Here is a 21,205-nt window from a genome sequence, read left to right as displayed (position 1 = left end):
AATTAAATTAAATCGAATTTGTTTTTTTTAAATAAAAGATTTTACTATGAAAAATATAAAGTTTTATTAATTTATAAATATATATAACTAAGTGCTGGATAAATAATCAAGAATTAGATTTAGTTGGAGTGGAATTTGGACGCAAAAAAGATTCATGAAGAACTTTGTGCAATCTCTTGGCTTTTTGAATCCCAAAACCAGGACACAGAGCCAGTGCCTCGGGTGTTGCTTTCAAAATATCAGCGACTGTTCCAAAGTTTCTCAGCAAAGTCATCGCGTCTGTTTTGTTGACTGATCTGACTGTGGTCAGTGCACTGATAAGCTGCAATATAATTTTAAAAAATTCAAATATTTATCAAACAAATTATCTAAATACTGATTTACCTTCTGCTGAGGATTCGTATCCCCGCGTTCCATGATCATTTCCGGAGGTTTGTACTCAAATATTTTGTATGTTTCGATAATTCTCCCAGCATCTTCGTAACTCCAAGCCAGCATCAGTGTCAAGTCCGCGAGAATACAAATTCTCGTTAGATGTTTCAATGCGTGATTTGGCTCAGACACGTCGACCTTCAAATATTATTTTTTATGTCCAACTTATACGACTTTTGAAAAATTAAAAATAAGTAGAGCTTGTGGGTACTCATTCCAAAGGAAATTTTTTTCTCTTCACGAGTGTCAATTCAAAATTAATTAAAATTTAAATTTCAGAAAAATTACTCATGGCGCGAGTTTACTTTAAATTTAAAAAATATTTACTTACATGAACGAGTAGTACTCGTAACTGATAAGCATTGCCAAGTAATTTTAACCGGTCATGTATATAATCTGGATTTAATTGATGATATTTTATTGACAAAAACAACGCACATGTCGTCGATCCCATAACGTAATCCGGCACCACCTCTGAGTATTCCCAGGGCACGTTTTTAATCATCTTCAGTAATGGATTCCCTCTCTGTAATTTTAAACAATTAATTACTATTATTATTAGTTCTACTGTCATTTAATTAATTAATTAATTTCACCTGCTTAGAGCTGACGAGAATCGGATTCGAACTTCTAGAAGACGATACAGCAGTCGATGGCCCAGGGTCGACTTTAATTTGTTTTGCCGCCGGTGGTTTTAAACTTTCCTCATTATTTTTACTCATAATTTTATTTAAATTAAGTAATTAGTAATTAAAAATTAAGAAAGTAAACAATAATATAAACATCAAAAGTAATTTTTATCAACAAGTGCGCAGCCTAGCGGCCGAAACAAAAAATTATTCACAACTAAAAAAAAAACCAGGACCAAGACTCCGGTTGTCTAAAGTGATTTTAAATAATTAGTGTTAATAATTAACAATAATTATTATTATATTTATTAAATAAATAAAAAAATAAAAATGACGAATTCAACGATTTCTGATCAATCCTTGATGGATAAATCAATGCGCAGTGTTTTCGGTACGGAAATTTATAAATTTTATTCTAACCTATAAAATGATATTTTTTTAATCGATAGACAATAATAATTAATAAATTAATTAAATTATTTTAGTGGGAAATATTCCATACGAAGCAACTGAAGAAAATTTAAAAGACATTTTCAGTGAAGTTGGTCCTGTTCTTTCTTTCAAGTAAATATCATTTTTTTTTTTTTAATCTGCTACAAATTTTTAAGCGATAATGAATCACAGCTGGTGATTTTTAATTATTTAAAAATATCGCCAGTTATTTTTTAAAAGTTCGCATTAATTTTAAAATTTTAAAATTATTCTCGCTAATGTCACTCATATTTATATATTTATATATATGATAAAAATAAAAGATTTATTTAATGTCAATGCTCAGTAATTAATTATAATTGAATTAAAGTCATTTTATTTAATTTAAATTCGGCGGGAAAATTTAAAATGATTTTTATTGCAGACATGATTAGAAATTAATGAATATGTTTTTATTTAGACTAGTATATGACAGAGAGACAGGAAAACCAAAAGGTTATGGGTTTTGTGAGTACAAGGATCAAGAAACCGCTTTGAGTGCGATGCGAAATTTAAACGGGTACGAAATCGGCGGGAGGACACTGAGAGTCGACAACGCGTGTACTGAAAAAAGTCGCATGGAAATGCAGAGTCTTCTCCAAGGACAGAATGCCGAGAATCCTTACGGAGAAGCTGTGCAGGCTGACAAAGCTCCAGAGGCAATCAGCAAAGCGGTTGCGTCTCTGCCTCCCGAGCAGATGTTCGAGCTGATGAAGCAGATGAAGCTCTGCGTCCAGAATAACCCCAACGAGGCGAGACAGATGCTGCTGCAGAACCCCCAGCTGGCTTACGCGCTCCTTCAAGCCCAGGTGGTAATGCGGATAGTCGACCCTCACACCGCCGTCAGTATGCTGCACAAAGCCAACCCGATTCCCAGCGTGCTCCAGGCAGTGGACAAGCCGGCGATCTCCACCACTGCTGCTGTTCCTGCTCTCCACACTTCAGTTCCTCCCCCGAGGATCGAAGAGCCTTGGAGTGTCGTTCGTCCGCCCATTAATCCTCCAGCTATAAATCCACCAGCTCCAATTTTCGCCAGTAAATTTTAATTTCATTATTTTCTTTTTTTTTTTTTCTCTAGAGAATTTAAATTTTTAATAAATTTTTTGCTAACTTCCAGATCAAGATGTCGACTTGCGGACACTAGACCGTCAACTGGATCCAAGATTGGCCAGAATGGATCAAGACTTACGTGCACCAGCTCAACCCCAATTGACCCAGCCAATAGCTCCCGTAAATGCGCCTCCAGTAATTCCACCCCCGGTTATCGACACCCGCAACTCTGGATTCATGCCCGATAAGTAAGATTTCATATTTACTGTATACTAATTATTTATTTAAATTATCAACTGCAAGACTGGATACTATCGTTTAATTAGATTTAATAATTTAAGCAGCGCACTTCCTGCTGAGGGAATCGACAGGTTTTATTGTTATTAATTACACCCAATTATCTATTATTAACTGCCAGCTAATTTTTTATTCATTCCATTCACCAGCTTCTGCAGAGACCCGAGGGCTGACAGATTTGGACGTGATCCCCGGGATCCAAGGATGACTATCGACCCTAGAATAGCCAAAGCCAATGGTAATTATCAACTGTCTTCAAGTTAATTAATTTACTAAATTTGTTAATTAATTTACAGCAGCACCAGCAGCGATTGTCCCACCAGTACAGAGACCAGTTGTAACATCAACGGTACCGCCGCCAATAGTACCGCCTCCTAGTGCTTTGAATTCGACTCAGTTGCCGTCGTTAACTGGCATCACTGCTACAAATAATTCCACAGCAACTTCTCGACTCATGGCTGGCATGTCTTCATCTGGTAGCATTCCCTCTGGTGCTTCTGATCAGGAAAAAGTACGTCTATAGAAAAATTATTCATTTATTTATTTATTTATTTATGGGAATTTAAATTTACAATTTTAAATTTTGAATTTTAGGCGGCATTAATTATGCAAGTACTTCAATTGTCTGATGAACAAATCGCCATGTTACCACCGGAACAAAAACAAAGTATTCTTGTTCTTAAAGAACAAATTGCCAAAAGTACCCAGCGTTAATTTTAATTTTTTTATTTTAATTACAAATTTTTAATTTTTCGGATAAAATTTAATTATAATTAATAAAAATATTTAAAAAAAAAAAATTCATGTTTTTTAATCATTCTTTTATTATCAGTAATCAGTACAATTTTTATATAATAGTTATAAAATATAAGGCACTGAGGAAAAAAATTTAAATAATTAATTAAGAGCAACTTTTAATTATAAACTGACAAGTATTTAACATAATTATTAGATAATAAAAAAAGAATATATTTATTTATTTATTAATTATTAATCTACACTAATATTTGGTAGAAAAATACTTTTATTTAAACTTTAAATCAACCGCGTAAATATTTAAAAACAAAAAATTTAAACTTTCATTACAAACTTTAATGAAGAAAAATAAAATATTCAAACTTTAAATGAAAATAAAATTTTTTAAACTTTCAAATTCGGCGGTCGAATTAACGACTGCGCAGCAAGCGTTTAAATAAATTTTTGTCATTTTTTTTTAATTGGCTGTACTAATGAGTAGATAATGAGTATCAGTAAATGATTATTAATTATTAGTAAATTAAAAAAATAAATGTAAGCTGTAAGAAAATTAGTAGAAGTCTTTGACGTTGGCTTTGAAATACTCGCCGTCAATAAGCGGCTGATAGAAAAGAGTATCAGCAGGCGGTTGGTCATCACCGAATTTTTGGTAAAGTTGGACCACTAAATGATCATTCTCTCGTCCTTTGACGCGGACCACTTGGGTAATGTGGTCAGAGTCTTTGGTAAGCCACTCTCTGCAAAATGCTGACTTTTTAGTGGGCAGAGTGTTCCAGAGTCTGCATTTAATCGCCATGATCGGAAGCGAGATCCAGTCGGGATGGATCTGACGTATCTCGTCAGCGCGAACCCAGTCTACGGTGCCCCAGTCTACGTACTCGACCTGGATTGACCCATCGCTGATGGGCTCGGTGAGAATCGTGCAGCGGTACCAGTCATTGTCCTTTGAGTAAATAGCGATGCAAGGATCCCCTACGTCATAGAACTGCATCTCGGGGCATTTGTATCCATCGGTTCCCATCACATGTCTCAATTTAGAGTACTTGGAACTCAGGAACTTCAGCAGCTTGCAGTCACTATTCTTAGCTGGGTGCAGGTACACGATATTGGGTTGCGAAGCGTCGACGTGACCGAGTGCCGCATTGAAGACTTTTAAGTCTGAAGGGAAAATGTACCTGGGGTACCGCTGCAGACCATCGGTGGTGATAAGATTCTCCCGAGGTAGACCATGAAGTGCAAGTTCTTCAATAGTGCAAGAGAATCTTGATGACTTTGATCCTAGATTCGAATCTGCGACACAGGATTCTTCATCGTCGTCTATTTCCGTCGTTTCGTTGTCTAGGTCTTCCAAGATGACGACGTCTATGTCAGAGCCGTTGTCAGAACTGAAATCTACGTCACTGCAGTTGCCATTGCCATTGACATTCGTCTTGATACTTCCAACTCCATTTGCTACTCTGCAAATTCTAACTTGTTCTTCACCAGCCAAGTCCTCGTCAAGATTCTCCATCAAAACTCTCTTTAAAGTAATGAGACCTTTTTCCTGGACGTATCTTGCAAGATGGCACTCCTCCGGCTGCAGTAAATCAACGGTAATTAAAAACTCAGGTGAGCTAGCGACAATTGTTACCCTGCAGACTTTGTCTACTAGCAAAGCGTGTAATTTCTGGAGGTCTTCTCTGCGCCACATTTCAGATGGAGTATTGGGAACCATGTCGTAGACTCTGCAGCGAGTCGCTTGCCGGGGAATGTTCTCGAGCATCAGTTCCTTGCGGAGCAGCTTTGGATCCTGCCAGTCCATGTTGCCGTAGTCTATATACTCGACGGCTATTTTTTTGTCAACGCGATGGACCACAGCACGAGACCAGACTCCCATGAACTGGGTGATGCACATGTCGCCTGGACTCCAGACTACGTCAGATGGCTGAGAGTTTGAGTACTGGGCGTCGAGGGTCTTCTCGATCCACTGCAACTGGTATTCACTCTTTTCGACAGAGTGGAGATAGAGATAGCCGTCCCAGTCAATGTAAGTCACCTTCGCGAAGAAAGGATCTGGGGTATCAATAGACACTGCTTCCTTCCATTTAGGAATGTCTTTGGGTAATGACTCGGACATATTGAAAGGCGGGTCCAGGAACTCTGGGTCTTCTGGATCTTCTTGGATGGTCTTGTCGCTGTCCTCAGACTTGGTGTCCTCGATCTCTTCATCTTCATCATCATCATCAAGATCCTTGTCATCGTCATTGGTCTCACTCTCGGCACGTGAAGACCCGGCGAAATCGTTGCTCGCAGTGATCTCGTGCTGCAGCTCCGCAGCGAGTACCTTCAGTTTCTGGTTATTGAAACCTTTTACAGGCAAAGCGAGACCTAGATCAACCAGCATCCGGTTAACTAGATTTGTTTCCATGACAGTGGGTCCTAGTGCGCTTTCACTGACCGCCTCCCGGATGTACATGTCCACGACGATCGCGTCTGTCTCAATTTCACCGACTTTGCTGATCCAGAACTCCCCGTTTCGTTCCAAGATCTCCCGCAGCGCCTGGATAGAGGCCAAAGGCCACGACGATGATCCTCCGCAAGGTAAAATTCCTCCCAGCTTTACTTTAACAACGTAAGCCGGTATTTCGTACAGCGAATCCGCTAGAGTCTTGAGCTTGTCTGAGGACACTGTCATAGTCTCTCCCACGTCTAGGAGGAAAACCATCACCTCAGAGAGGGATTTTATTTTGACAATCTTGGCTCTGAAGTACAATTTCAGGTGCTCGTCGAAGACCACGCAGACGGTGTCTTCTACCAGTTCAATTTGATCGTCTGTATGATGATTGTTATAGAAAAACTGCATTTGCTTGTGGATGTCATCGATACAGAACTCCATGTCCGCAGGCGTGATATAAATCTCGTCTGGTGACTGTACCAAAGTTATTTTTACGCTCATTTTGTAGGGATCTTCCTCTCTGACATGATTGCGAAGCTTCTGTCCAGACTTGTTTGTCATCGAGGACAGATTTGAAGCCGAGTTAATTTTTTTATCAGTCTTATCATGTGATTTCTTTTTTTTATTTTTACTAGCTTTAGTAGTCTTGTCGCCAATCTCTTTGAAGTAGCTCTCCATTTTTTCCAGCATCCCGGCAGGTGCAGTGCGCTTGACAAGACTCAGATGTTCCAGATAGTGGACAAGTGATAGTCGTTGTTTGTTGATTATCGAGGCTGAATATTCGGGAAAGTTGTCAAATACATTTTTTTCATAGACAACCACACGAATGTTGCCGGAGTTCATAAACTTTACGATCCCGGTATTCGCTTCTAGCGGCCAGTCTTCTGTCGGATCGATCGCCGTGACATCTTTTAGCCGGAGTTTGATAGCCTGTCAATTTTTAAAAGGCAGTTAATTATCGAGTTTCTTTTTTGTCTGAATTTTAGGGACAGTTGAAATTGTTTTTTATTTAAATGGATGTTAATTTACGTACCCGTATTGTGGATTGAGTGTATCGGGAATCAAGACGGCGGATTTTGGTGTAGTCCAGAATGACATTTACCCCGAGGTCCACCAGCAAGACTTGGATAGTCCTGATACCGACGATGTCTACTACGATGCCGCGGTACCACAATTTGTTGTGCGGAGCCGCAACATGCATTCCTAAAACGAATTGACATCAATTAATTTTATCAGTAGCAAAAATTTAGAAAATAAATTACGCACCAGTCTCTGGACTGTAGATGAGTCCTTTGATTTTTTTAGTACTTTTGTAATCTTCAGTCATTATTTCTACCATATTTTGGAAATATTTTTCGTTGTGCGAAGCTTTACGTACGTAAATACAATCAGGTGAATAAGAATTCAAATAAACTGCGTCAAAGTACTGATCAGTTGCCAAAATTTCGTGATGAAATGCATTGGAAGCTTTTGGATTTATTCTCTGAAATTAAAAAATTTATTAGCTGGGTATTTGAAGAGCGCAGATAAAAAAATAAATAAATGAGACTTACGAATAACTTTTCAGTAGAGAGGAATTTACCGTAACCCAGAAATATCAGAGCATCGCGCAGCGACAGTGGAAATGTAGTTGGACTTACTGGTATTATTAAATCTTCGCAGCCAAATTTAGTCATGTAGAGTGTCGGCAAATTGTCAGCTCTGTAATTTTAAATTAAAAAAATTAAATATTTGAATAAACATAATGTCAATTCTATGAATTTGAACGTACGATTGAATTATTTCTTCCATATGAAGAGCGCACTCTTCGGACCACGTGCCGTCAAACGGCTCGATGTCATACAGCGAGTGCTGATTAACCAGAGGCGGGATGTCAGATAAATTTTCATACAGCAGTCGTATATTAGCGATGGAAACTTTTTTGTCAGTGAAGCCGTAATCAATTGCAAAGACTTCGAAAATTGGGTAGAAGCACGGGGGGTCTAATTGTGCTTCAAGAATACGCCCGCGATACCATCGGGGCTCTTTGTTACGTCTTATGACGTATAAACTACCTGGAAAATATAATTCATTCATTAGTAAATTCTTCCCTTACGGCCGGAATTTGAAGTCAACTTAACAGCAAAAAGTTGTGGTTGTTGACAGTAGATTGTCTGTAACTTAAATTTAAATGTTACTGTCAAATAATGACGTTAAGTTGATAAAAAATTCAACTTGAAATTGACGGCAAGTTGCTGACAAGCATTGGCAAGATAATACTTGCGTGAGTTGATGCAAATTACTGACGTCATTTGAATGTAATTTGACAGAAAAACTTGCTGTCAATTTGAAGTATCAACCAACTTAACGTCATTATATGACCGTAACACGAAGTCAAATTGAATTAAAGCTGCAGACAATCTACTGTAGCAACCTGCTGCTAATTTTCTGAAAAAATTGAAGACAACTTTCCAACTAACATAATGTCAAGTTTTGTCACCAACTTTCTGAGAAAGTTGATATCAATTTATAAAAATGACAATTTTTCCGACCAACTTGATAATAAGTTTTGACAGCAGATTGTTGCATACATACCTTCATGAACATCTTTCGGTACAATCCCATCAATTTCATCATATTTCTTCATAAATTTTTGTAACTGTTTAAATTTATCTTCATTACTTTTCAAACGCGCGTAAAAACATTTCGGGTTTTTAATATACGTTATCTCCACTTGTGTTCCTATATATATATATAATTTAATTTTTAATTAACCAGTCTCATATATTAATAATATATATGTATATAATTAATCTAAAAATATACCATTTCTTATTTGTCTTTCAGTCTGGCGGAAACTGGCCATTGAAGCTGCCGATGAATCAACTGTTGAATTAATCGCCGATATTTCCGAATCAATCACCGAGTCTTCTGTCTCTGACTGTATCACTGGAGACTGTGCTCTAGATATGTCAGATACTATCGAGGAAGATGGAGATAATTCTGGAGAATCATCAGCTTGGTCATGGAATAGTTCTATAAAATAAATAATTATTCAGAGACGCGCTGACGTAAAAAAAGATTGAGAGGTTATCGGTAAGCAGTCGACGATAAAACCGACGCCAGTGACGGATCGTGTTCGGGGTGAGTTTGTCATCTTGGAGGCTAGGGTTCAAATCCTCAGCGGGCTCATAATCAAGGGAGGGGACAGTAAGTGGGAGGTCAGCAATCAAGTGACCGATTTTACCGACCGGATGTTCTGATATTTCTTCAGAGATCAGCCACAATGGAGACGATTTATATCTTTGACTGAATTATCAGCAGAAAAAAAATTTACTATAAATAATTAGCTAACAGGAACTCGGAGAAATGGACAAAGAAACGGGTTTTGACTATTGACATCTATTATGTGCGACTTTTATGCTTGAGTAAAAAAAAACGTGAAGACAACTGGCGTTTGTAGACCCAGTGGCTCTTGAAGCTGAAGCTACACATGACATAACAAATTTACACAAGTCTTGTTGTTTGCTCTTCTAGTAAGAAAAATCTATAGAAGCTGCCATGGCATTTACTCTTTCACATGCTGGGCATTATGCGGAGGCTATTCATTACATACGATAATGAGTGAAGCGAACAAAAGCCTCTATTACAGGGAGCTTTTTTACTTTTTACCCACCTGCTTTGTTTCGTGGTCCTTAAATGGCCTATCGTACTCCCGGGACGAGGATACAGGGTAAAAAATATCTTTCTTTATTCTTCAGAATTTATTTTCTGTTACACTGAGGAAAAATAATGCTTTCATTATGTCTAAAGAATTAATAGACAGTATGAAATTTTTTTTTAAACTTCGGTAGTCAGGATCTTCAGGATGAGTACTGATTTTATGTGTAAATAAATTGGGGAATAGGTAATCCAGGTAAAGATTTTTAAAATTTTATATTATAGTTTTTTAAAATAAATTTCAAATTGTCCTGCATAAAAAAAATGTCCGTAGGCAACAGGGATACGAATGGGTCTGACTCTAATCTCTATCCTTGGAGACCCAACAGGACACTGATACTTTTGCTTGATAACTTTACGTACAAGTACGCGATTCTTGTATGGGAAATTAAAATTCTTTTTGTCAACTGGGCAATGGAAATTTTTGTCTGGTAGATGAATGAATAAATTTATTACTTACTTGGGACATCATCAGAATAGACGAAGCCATTGATATTGAGAGTATTATCAACTTCGGAAAGAGGTACCAATTTGTATGCATCAACAGATGATGGAATCATGACGTTGCAGTGTTTCCTTATCGCCTCGACAATCAGTTCAGTGTTTGTGTAAAATCTATCCAGTAAAAAAATTAATAAAAGTAAAAAGGAAGCCCGCGAAATTTGAATTTTTGAAAACTTACGATATTTTTTGCGGTTCAGCAGCATCGTGTTCAACAAGATGACAGGGATAAGATAAAAGTTTTCTCAACTTTTCGATGACTACTTGGTGGTTCATATTTTTCGAATACTCTTTGGCTTCTACTGCCATCTGAAAAAATTGACCCAATTCTGGTAGTTTTATAATAATTTTTTATAAGATTTAAAGAAATGCATAAAAATTATCAACGAAATTTTATCAATTTTTATGGTTTTAAGTCACGGATTAAAGAATTACGAGATTAAATTTTATTATTATTATTTTTCATGTTACATGTGCGAAAGTACGTTTTAATACGCAGGTTTTTTTTTAGTACTTGAGAAATATGAAAAATATTTTATGACTTTTATACCTGCTTTATACAAACATTGATTTATTTTTTTTTTACAAAAAGAAAAGAAAAAAATTTAACGCTCCGATGAATTGAAATTTTTATTAACGACATTCCTTCATTTTTTAAAAATGTGAATCAAGTAAAAAGTTGTAATTTATTTTTTAAAGAAAATTAAAAATAAAAATTCTTATTAATCTTAAGGGTCATGAAAGAATTAATTAAATAGAGGACAATTTCGAGATATAGATTTTTAAAAATATTACTCACAGTTGTCATCAATTAGGAGTTAAACGAAATTTTTTAAATAAATTAATAGTTTAATTCCTAATTGATGTCAACTGTAAATAATTTTTTTTAAAATCTGTCACGGGGAAATTGTAACTGTCTTGCTTTTTTTTCAATTAATACGTTAACTTTTTTTAATTAATTATCAAAACTTTACTACGGTCATTATCCTAGAAAAGTAAAGAAAAAAAAAATTTGACCAGAAATTCTAATTCTCATTTTGAATTTTAAATTTATCAATCAAGAATTTCAATGGAAAGACATATGAATATATATATATATATATATATATATATATATATATATATATATATATATATATATATATATATATATATATATATATATATATATAATTACCAGGATAGCAGACTGCAACTGTTGATCAAGTGACTGTAAATTTTTATCAATCTCCAGTACAGCATTTTTAGCTCTAGAACTCTCCTTGTGTATTCCATTTATCACGCGTTCCTCAATAATTTGCAATGCGCCATGTAGGAAAACAAAATGCCTATTAATCTCGGCCTCAACGTTTGTCGTATTATTAATTTCATCGATGGCCGTCAGCGCCTTTTTGAGTTTCTGCAATCAGAGGAGAAAAAAATGAGTTATGGCTCAAGTCCCATTATGTTATGAAAGCTACAATAATAATAATAATAATAAATTACGGTAAAAAATGTTATGAACAATAAACAAAATAATAATAAATATATAAAATAAAAAATATAGTAGTTATCCAGGAAGAATGAACCGTCTGGAGGTTGTCCGTTGGCATGATCATCAGGTTGGGTGAGAGGCTGCTAAGTAATCGAGGACAACAGCCTCTCATCCTTCTTATTCTACACTCTATACATCATGACCTCCCTCCTCTTTAACAACATAACATTACTTTATATATATATATACATATACATGTTGAATAATAAAAGTAAAGGAGGTATTAATGAATAAAATAAAGTGAGCGGCATTTAATAAAAAATTGAAGAGATCTTTCGAGTTAAACTTAACGTTAGCTTCCATATATATATTTATGTTATGTATATGGTGTATGGTATAATCATAAGAAAAGAAAGATTGGAATGGCAGGGAGACCCATCGTTTCTTGCCACCTCAATCGCAACTCGCGACTACATGCTCAGTCTTTCTCGTTCCATAGGCCGAGTAACCACGTTCTGGATTTATAAACATTTGTTTACAAACCCGCGACCCACTATTGGGTCCGAGGGTTTACAAAAAAATTATATAAAAAAATAATTACTAGTATTTGGTACAATGTGGGCCAGATGATGAAATTTAAATAAATTAAATTAATTGCTTGTGTTTTATTAAAATATCTAAGATGATTAATTGGAGATTGGTATTTATCGTAGCTTGTGTTGAAGCGCTAGTGTTGTTTGCTGGTAAGTATTGATTTGTTAATTATATGAATTAATTAGTTTATTATAATGAAAGGTATTGAGTACAAGGATGACGATTTGTTGAGATTGGACTAATTAGTGGGAGCTTGAGACTGAGACGTTTGGTTGGTAGGCTTAAAGGCCGGTAAGCATGAATTTATGTCGGATGATATTCTGCGAGAATCGATTTTGTTAATTGATGGGAATCGTCTGAGAATGGTCAAGTTGGGTTGCAGGAATGGGTCAGAGGATCAAGATGAGGGTGAGGATTTTGATGGAGGCTGGATAGAGGCAACGGATCATCGCGGATCTTTGATCCTCGGGGAATCCCGTCGGCGTTGCGCAGAGAGTTAATTGAATAGCGCGTTTGCAACCGGCGTAAATGCAGCCTCACCATAGAGATAGTTCTTTCTTTGTTGGTCATTCTTGATTACTGGAGTTGGTTCCCTCCCTCGGATAGATACAGACAGGCTGGTTTAGTTTGCCTGAAACTCGCTCTCGGTTACGGTTCTCGATCGAGATCTATATATATATATATATATATATATATATATATATATGTATATGTATGTATACGCGGGTGAGGACGGGCGCGGGCGTACGTCCAATGCAACGACAGTTACCGCGGGGTTAATTGCAACAACGAGAGCGGCTGTCTCTCACAGATATGAGAAATGGCCACGGACTATGTTATGAATTTTTTAACATGCTGAAGAAAAATACACACTTTTTATAAATTTATATGTATGTATATATTTATAGATGTGTGTTTAATGTTTTCGTTGAGAAAAGTTTCATTAGGTCTTGCTTTTAAATTGTAAACAAATTTTATGATTAAAAATTTTTAATTTCAGTTTGTAATTAAAAATAAATATATATTTTTTTTTTTTCTAATTTATTATTTAATTTTAATTAAATTTTTTAGTTACTAATCAAATGTTTGGTAGTACGGTACGAGTATGTACGAATTAATTTTTTAAATATTTATAGACTAATTTTCGTTAATTAACTGTCACATTTATCATTTTTTTAATGAATATTAAAAATTCTATAAAAATAATATTTTTTTGAATTTTAATTAAAAAATGTTGGGAAATAAATTTTAAAAATTTAAAAAAAAAAAAAAAAAAAAATTGGGAATGAGGGATGAAAATATTTTTTAATAAAGTGAAAAATCGTCGATTTTTATTGAAAGGAATCCGTTACTATCAATGTACAACAAAACGACGATGGTAAATTGAATGAGAGCGAGGACGGTACGACGACGACGGCAACGAGGACGAGGAAGTCCTTGAAAGAAAATTATTCTTTGAAATCAGAATCAAGTACCTCGGCAAATAAATCTCAGCGAGACATGAACCAGTTTAAATCACAATAAAAATTATAAATAAATAAAAAATAATTTTGTTTATAAAATAAAAAAAAAAAAAAATTCAAATAATAGAGCCTTGGGCCCGCGATAATTGAGATTCGTGTTTATTTTAATTCCATGAAATCGCTATCTCATACGTCATGATTTTTTTTTTTTATAACAAATATTTTAGCCTTTTTTTGGTAAAAGTAACGGGGAAGAAAAAAAATGACGTTCTCTTTCGTGTTTTCTTTTTATCTCTTTCTAGTCGATGAATCGATTAAAACATTGGAAAAAATAAAAATGAAAATGGTCTTCTCGTCCACCCACACCTGAACTCTTACGCACATACGGACACAGACGTAGCAATCGTGTGTATTATTATTGTTGAGTGAGATTTTATTATTTCGATTGGTGGTTACGTGCTTGGCTACTGTGCCTGGAAGGCTCCGGGCCGGCTACATGCGCACGTTTTCAACCCGATAGAATAACAAAAAAATAATAAAAATAAATATTAACCACAAAAGAAATTTAAAATAAAAATCTAAATAAAAAACGTTGATATGTATAAATAAATGAATAATAAAAAATAAAAGGGTATGCGTTTATTCCGCAAGTTATTCATTTGAAAATCACGCAAGATTTCACTAGTTCAAATACACAATTCTACAGCACATGTTCATGTTAGTACACTTTTTTAAATCGTTATTTAATATTTTCATTTTTTTTTCCTACCAAAAATTATATTTTTATTTAAAGTTTATTTCGGTATAATAAAATTCAGTTGTCTGGAAAATAAAATTTGAAATTTATTTTCGCAGAGCCGCTGCGCAGTTTAAAAAAAAAGAGAGCAAAATTTTTGATAAAATTTTTCTATTTTTAATTTAGCGGATAATAGTCACTGTTATTTTTGAATTTTTATTTACGTGGGAAATTAAAAAACGCGGGAGAGATTCAAAAATTTGAAATTTATTTTCGTAGAGCGACTGCGCATTCTAAAAATGAGGGAGCGAAAATTTTGTTAAAAATTTTCTACTTTTACTTTAGCGAACAATGGCCAGTTATTTTTGAATTTTTGTTTACGCGGGAAATTAAAAAACGCGGGAGCGATTCAAAAATTTGAAATTTATTTTCGTAAAGCGACTGCGCATCGTAAAAATAAGGGAGCGAAAATTTTGATAAAATTTTTCTACTTTTACTTTAGAGGATAATGGCCACTGTTATTTTTGAATTTTTATTTACGCGGGAAATTAAAAAACTGGCGGGAGAAATTCAAAAATTTGAAATAAGAAATTTTTGAAAAATCCATTATACAATTTATTTTTCACGATGGGTAATTATTTGAATAAGATGTCAAATTTGAATCGTCTGTATATTTAGAATTAACGGAATTTTTTTTAATTAATTGAAAGGTCAAGTACTTTAGGTCTCGATCGATGGCAATCGATCCTATCAGCGACTCAAGTACTTTTATACAGTGTGGAATTGACGTGAGTTTTAGAATGGAAATATTATTCTCTATATATATATATTTATATAGAAAGACAAATATGAAGTATTAAACATAAATTACTTGACAAAATAATTCATCCAGTTGAAAATTATTAATAAATAAATCCTCTGAAAGTATTAATATGCTTTTACGAATTTAGTATTGAATATATACGATACATGAATATTAAATATTTATTTGTGAAAATGATTGTATGAAATGAAATAATATATAAAAATCAGAGTATTAAAATTAAAGGATTAAATTTTGTTTATTGCGTTATTGGGAGATAAAAGGTATTATTATTATTGTTGTTGTTGTTGTTGTTGTTGTTGTTGACGCCGGTGCTGTAGTTTGAATTGTTATTATTTTATCGTATTTGTATTAAATGGTGGGAGGGAAAATAGAGGAGAGGCAGTTAAAAGTATATAGCATAAAGGTAGATTAAACATGACAGTACTTTGAGTAAAGGTACATATTATATATATGTATAGATATATATGTTGAGGTAATATGTTGATGGTGAAATTGTAGGTGTGAACTGACTTATGAATTAACTCTTTGTCTTACTTTGTTTTATTAACAATCTACGCATGCTTATAATAATAATTATATACAAATCAAACCCTTTTTTTTATTTAAACGATTTAGACTTTCACATTTTAAATATATATGAATTATTTATACATCAAAATTTAAAAATTCGATCAGATTAATTTTAAAAATAAAATTTAATTTTTAAAAATTGAGTTCTTTAGTAAAAAAAATTAAATTTTTTATTTAATAAAATTTTGAATCGTAAATTTTTGGGAAAAATTTATATGATAATTTTTTGGAGTTAAATAAAATAAAAGTAATATTTAATATAATAATCAAATGACGAATCGAGTTATTGGATAGTGAAAACCACAAGTAAACTTAAAGTGAAGTCTTCTTGCAGCATGTTGGGTAAGACGGGACTAGAAGGAGATACACCGATAAATTCTGTGAATTCTTGATGACGGCAAGTTTATCGACTATACAATATAAGCTACTGGGAGTAAAAGCCAGATATACTGAGGATACTGGCACAGAAGAAGGACAACAAGTAGAGAGGAATATACAGTAGAATAGTTAATTGCATTTGGCAACGTCAAGCGTAAGATATAACAGCAAAAACCACCGGGGCTTTTCGCGACAAATGTTTTCCTCGAGTTAACTATCACATCTCTCGCCCTTATTCTTCCACACTCGTATTCATAAATATATACATATATAGACATCTATATATGTAAATATATATATATATTTATTTGAATTTGCTCGGGCTTTTCATACGCCCGTGCGGTTTTATATTCCGTTAATTTCTACAACTTACTCATTTCAACTCGTCATTCAAAATATTTTGAATATATATATAATTTTTGATTTAATATTAAATTTATATTATTATTAACTTTACTTATTTTGGAATTTAAATAAATGTCATTTGACAGAAAAAATGAAAAATAGATTTTTCAAATTTTGAATTTCCCTCAATTGAAATTATATCAAATAAAACTCAAGTTTATTCATCGGTTTCAAAAATTTTTATCAAAAATTCAGCTGCTTAATTACGAAGGCTGTGAAATTTTTTTTTCTCAAAATTTTTAAAGTATTTTTGAATCCTACTCAAAATTTATTTCACGAAATTAATCAAATAATATAAATTGTTAAATATTTAGGCTGACTAATTGATACTTGATTAATTTTTTTTCGTTACTGCTCAAATAATTGAGTTATTAATTAAGTATGAAAATTTAAATTTATAATAATAGATATTTTTTTAGCGCTTTATTAGCACTTATGAATAATTGAAATTCAATTAGTGAGAATAACTGTTTAAATTATGAAATAATATGTATAGAGGGTTTGAGATTAAAAAATTAATATACTACTAATATTTACGGTTAATTTTCTACCATACAGAGAATTTTATATTTTATTTAAAGTATTGTTAATAAAAAATTAAAAGTCATTTTTTTATTTTTTTGGGGAGAGGAAAATTAATGAATGTTTTAGCGGTAATGAAAAGAATTTTAATATTGAGCTGAATAAATATAAAAAAATTTTTTTTTTTAAACATCGCGGGTTAAGTATCAGTTGATTGTTTGGATAATTAGATATAAAATATAAAGAGAAATATAAATGTTTGACAGTCTGGAGAAATAATAAAAGTAAATTATAGCAGAGCGTATGACTCAGAGCTCACAGTGACTTGTAATAAAAAATAATGTAATATAATATATGTAATAAAATAACAAACGGTGGGTGATTCAACAATGAACATTGTTCTTTAATGTTACACATTGAGATTTGGTACACGAGAGTTTTTGAAATTAATAACAATGAGTGAGAGGAGAATGTTATCTACAAGTATGTCGAATTTTAAATTTTAAAAAATAGAAGAGGAGTGGCTTTGAATAGTGACCTTTTTTTTGGCTTACATCGATCATCGATCGATTTAAAGTGCCCACTAATCGATCGATCTAATATTTCACAACTCGGGCATATATAATGCATTAGTCATTTATTATTGTCGATCACGATTGAGATTATCATTTTAAATATCTGCATACTTATGTTCAATGAAATTACTATTTATTATTATTATTATTATTATTATTTTTATTTATGTAAATGATGAATAGAGAATTTGAGAAAGTAAAGACTTTTTTTTTAAATTAAAAAAAAAAATTTGGAATTTGAATTGTGTCTAAACTATTGGCTTTAGGAAAAAAATCAAAGAATACTTTTTTTTAGAGAATTCAATTTCCTATAAGATTGTACTTGGGTATATTAGTCGTAAGTCCACTAGTTTAGTCAAAATTTTAATTTTAAAGCCGCTCCATTATTAACGGAGTAAGATTTTTATAAATTGAAACCCGGGTACTTTAAATTGATTTTATGGGTTACTAATCAAAGATACGATAAAAATGTATATAAACAAATTTGTAGAGGACAAAATTTGCTAAAAAAAAGAATTCTTACAATTTTTTCGTAGACTCAATACTTCAAAAGTTATTTTAGTTTAAAATTTAGTGAGAACAAAATGATGATAAAAAAATGTAGACGTCAATTTTTTATAAAAACCGTCTGTCAGACATGAAATTTAAGGAAGATAATTTCATTGATCCTCGCCGAAAGTCCTGATAAGATTTACCAAACGTTTCCTTGGACATGTATAGCTATATATATTTATATATTTAGGTGGTGACGGAGCTTTGGAGGATATTATATATAATTTTATAAACTCGGTCTTTTCTCACGTGTTATGTGTCGAAGTTGAATTTTATCTCGAGTGTTTGGTACGGTGATGCTTTTCTCAAGCACCTGTTTTGTGTTACTGCTACTATACAGCACAGGTTTAGTTTTCTGGCGCAGTGTGATCACAGGTTTAGTTCCTTTTGTGTGTTAACCAAAGCTGTCGAGCAAACAAACGTCCGTCTGATCGCATCCTCTCGCTACTTGCACTAAAGTTAGCACACGTCTCTATATTTTATATTTTATAAAACAGCCTCTGTCAAAATTACTATTTTATAAATAATAAATATATATTTTATTTTATTTTTAATGTCAAAGATCTCAGAAGACCGTGACCCGATCCGTGACTTGATTAATTTTATTTAAGTTTCGTTTTCTTAAACCGGATTAGATTGCGTAATATTTTTATAAACCGGTTGGTTTTGTAATTAAGATGAGAGGGTTAATTAAATAGTAAAAATATTTTTTATCATTTGAATATATATTTAAAATATATTTCAGAATAAAAAATTTCATTTAAATAATTTATTAATTAATTCATGAAAATTTTTATAAAAATAAATTACGCGCTTAGATATCCCGACTTACCCCAGTCTCTCTAAAATAAATATTTTCAAAGTTTTTACTGCTCAAGTCGTCAAATGAGATGAAAAAAAAAATAATAGTTTAAAAGCGATTTTGAAAGGACATCGTAAAAATATGAGACGATCGTAAAGTTTAAGCTGGTTTAGTTCGGTACTTTATCCAGCTCGTTTTCATAAAAAAAGCACAAGTGAAACCAACCCAAGTGAGTAAGAACGAAGAGGGCCAGTGCCAGTGAAATAAAAGAGGGTTAGAGTTTTAGGGGTATCATCGATATTCGCGGCGAGGATCCAGGATCCAAGAGACTGGAGACAGGGGACAGGAGACAGGACCGGAAAAAGACAGGGTTGACTGGTAACGGAGGGTGCAAAGGTATAAGTTTGACGAGAGGAACGAATCCAATGAGAATCTCGTCTCGCCTAAAGCTCTAACTCAAACCCTCTGTTCCTTCCTATCCTCAGCTAAACGTATTTTAAATTTTTTTGTTCATTCTTCTCTACTTTACTCCTTTTTCAACCTCTGCGCTCGTTTTACCTACGGTTTTATTGTATTAAGTGAAATTGCAACGCTGCAGCAGCATCGTAAATGCCTAGTTTTTTTACTCTTCTAAATTCTTTACTTGGGTTTTATTTTACAGCAACTTGCTACAGACACGCGTCCTCTCTTTGGCTCTTATCTTTAATTCTACACTCCGCTCTATCACTTTCTATCCATCCCTCTTTCTATTTTATCCTCAGGGTTATTATTTCTGCTTTTTTTCATTATTCCCTTTTCTGCTTTACTTCTCATGTAGTATGAGTTCACATAAAAAATAAATATTGCTCTTATTTTTAAATCCGGCCAATTTGACTTTTTTTTTTAATATACACATCATATATTTAATTACTGGTAAGCTAAAGATCCTCTGGTTTGAATTTAGTTGAAATTTAAAAAGCGCGGGAATTTTTAAAAATTTGAATTTTAAAAAATTGAATATTCTTTTAAATTTATTGAGCGCTATTAATATATATGACTTAAATACTAAGTCAGGAAAATTAATAAGAATTTAAATAATGAAAAAAATTAATGAAAGATTTTTTTTATAGAAAATAAATATTTTGTTAAATAAAATTGTTTACTTAGAAACGAAAAGAGAAAATAAAATAAAAATGTTTTTTGTTCCAAAAGAGCTTAGCTTAAGTTTGTTTATTTATCACTTATTAGAGATATATATTTTTATTCCTTATCGTATTTTAGCGGAAATAAATAACCTGCGGCCGCGGCCGCGACTGCGACCCGTTATTTCAGCATTTAGATAAAACAAAACGATATTTAAAGAGAAACATCGGGTTATAAATCATAAATTGTTTCTTTTATTTATAAAAACAAATTTCTAGTGGCTTTTATAAATATATTTGTATATAAATAATTTAAGTTGCTTAGTATTTTTTTATTTTTAGTGAAAGTATCAATGAATGAGATTTAAATCAGTGTAATGATATTTTACATCACGAAATTATGAGAAGACAAAGAGGTCAATGTCGACATTTTTTGAGACACGAACAAAATAATAATTCAAATCCATTGTCTAGATAAATACCATGATAAATATAAGAAACAAGACATGAATTATTGCGTAATTATATGAGATGACGAGCCGACAGTAAAAGTATTCATTTTTTTTTAATTTAAATTTAAAATAACTTATAAAATATCGAATTTACAAAAAATTTTATAAATATCTTTTTTATAGAAAATTAAATTATCTACAAATTAGTACTGATATATTTTTATTGTAACTGTGATAGTTTAGCTGTAATATGAATTTTAAAGAATAAATGTCATAATTCGCGGGTAAAAAATGAAATTTTTTGAAATTTTGAATTTCGCCAATGGGTTGAAGACAAAAATTTTTTAAAAAATGAAAGATAAATAAAATTTCGTTATTAATGACCCGATGTTTATTATTGTGGACACGCAATGATCAAAGTTAAAAGTATCGGGCATGAAAGCGATCGGTAAACTCTTTACTCCTT

At 32.7% G+C, this 21,205-nt stretch overlaps 4 protein-coding genes across 5 annotated transcripts in view; 2 read left to right on the top strand and 2 right to left on the bottom strand.

The window, feature by feature from the left end:
- Positions 1-80: 80 nt before the first annotated feature.
- On the bottom strand, positions 81-1,270 carry LOC103570790 (DNA excision repair protein ERCC-1). The gene is made up of 4 exons (XM_008548656.2): positions 1,029-1,270; positions 764-958; positions 385-570; positions 81-322 (listed from the first exon to the last, which is right to left on the bottom strand). The coding sequence occupies exons 1-4, from the start codon at positions 1,152-1,154 to the stop codon at positions 107-109; spliced, it is 723 nt and encodes a 240-aa protein (XP_008546878.1). The 5' UTR covers positions 1,155-1,270; the 3' UTR covers positions 81-106.
- Positions 1,271-1,289: 19 nt separating this feature from the next.
- On the top strand, positions 1,290-3,668 carry LOC103570791 (cleavage stimulation factor subunit 2). 2 transcript variants are annotated; one of them, XM_053738966.1, is made up of 7 exons: positions 1,290-1,452; positions 1,547-1,625; positions 1,954-2,567; positions 2,650-2,830; positions 3,029-3,117; positions 3,179-3,390; positions 3,474-3,668. In XM_053738966.1, the coding sequence occupies exons 1-7, from the start codon at positions 1,392-1,394 to the stop codon at positions 3,591-3,593; spliced, it is 1,356 nt and encodes a 451-aa protein (XP_053594941.1). In that variant the 5' UTR covers positions 1,290-1,391; the 3' UTR covers positions 3,594-3,668. The 2 variants fall into 2 exon arrangements, with proteins under 2 accessions (XP_053594941.1, XP_008546879.1); XM_008548657.2 differs by having other exon boundaries at positions 3,176-3,390.
- A 92-nt stretch (positions 3,669-3,760) lies between these two features.
- Positions 3,761-21,205, bottom strand: part of LOC103570795 (RING finger protein 17) — an 87,774-nt gene continuing 70,329 nt past the window's right edge. Inside the window, exons 6-15 of the mRNA XM_008548660.3 lie at positions 11,447-11,668; positions 10,451-10,578; positions 10,229-10,383; positions 8,875-9,084; positions 8,644-8,790; positions 7,841-8,123; positions 7,623-7,770; positions 7,336-7,552; positions 7,103-7,272; positions 3,761-6,999 (exon numbers count right to left, since the gene is read on the bottom strand). Coding sequence (XP_008546882.1) covers positions 4,186-6,999; positions 7,103-7,272; positions 7,336-7,552; positions 7,623-7,770; positions 7,841-8,123; positions 8,644-8,790; positions 8,875-9,084; positions 10,229-10,383; positions 10,451-10,578; positions 11,447-11,668 — 4,494 coding nt within the window. The 3' untranslated portion in view covers positions 3,761-4,185. The remainder of the gene's footprint in view (positions 7,000-7,102; positions 7,273-7,335; positions 7,553-7,622; positions 7,771-7,840; positions 8,124-8,643; positions 8,791-8,874; positions 9,085-10,228; positions 10,384-10,450; positions 10,579-11,446; positions 11,669-21,205) is intronic.
- Positions 12,248-21,205, top strand: part of LOC103570794 (uncharacterized) — a 28,068-nt gene continuing 19,110 nt past the window's right edge. The window contains exon 1 of the mRNA XM_008548659.2: positions 12,248-12,486. Coding sequence (XP_008546881.1) covers positions 12,426-12,486 — 61 coding nt within the window. The 5' untranslated portion in view covers positions 12,248-12,425. The remainder of the gene's footprint in view (positions 12,487-21,205) is intronic.

The sequence above is a fragment of the Microplitis demolitor genome, chromosome 5, assembly GCF_026212275.2.
Source record: "Microplitis demolitor isolate Queensland-Clemson2020A chromosome 5, iyMicDemo2.1a, whole genome shotgun sequence".
Classification (NCBI taxonomy): domain Eukaryota; kingdom Metazoa; phylum Arthropoda; class Insecta; order Hymenoptera; family Braconidae; genus Microplitis; species Microplitis demolitor.
The sequence above is the reverse complement of the archived record's forward strand: the minus strand, read 5'-3'. Positions and strand labels throughout refer to the sequence as shown.

Coding starts and splice junctions, on each gene's coding strand:
- LOC103570790 (XM_008548656.2), bottom strand. CDS start 1,154: ATGAGTAAAAATAATGAGGAAAGTTTAAAACCACCGGCGGCAAAACAA. Junction 571..763: donor TACGAGTACTACTCGTTCAT/GTAAGTAAATAT, acceptor TAATATTTGAAG/GTCGACGTGTCTGAGCCAAA. Junction 323..384: donor ATACGAATCCTCAGCAGAAG/GTAAATCAGTAT, acceptor ATTATATTGCAG/CTTATCAGTGCACTGACCAC.
- LOC103570791 (XM_008548657.2), top strand. CDS start 1,392: ATGACGAATTCAACGATTTCTGATCAATCCTTGATGGATAAATCAATG. Junction 2,568..2,649: donor ACCAGCTCCAATTTTCGCCA/GTAAATTTTAAT, acceptor GCTAACTTCCAG/ATCAAGATGTCGACTTGCGG. Junction 3,391..3,473: donor GTGCTTCTGATCAGGAAAAA/GTACGTCTATAG, acceptor TTTGAATTTTAG/GCGGCATTAATTATGCAAGT.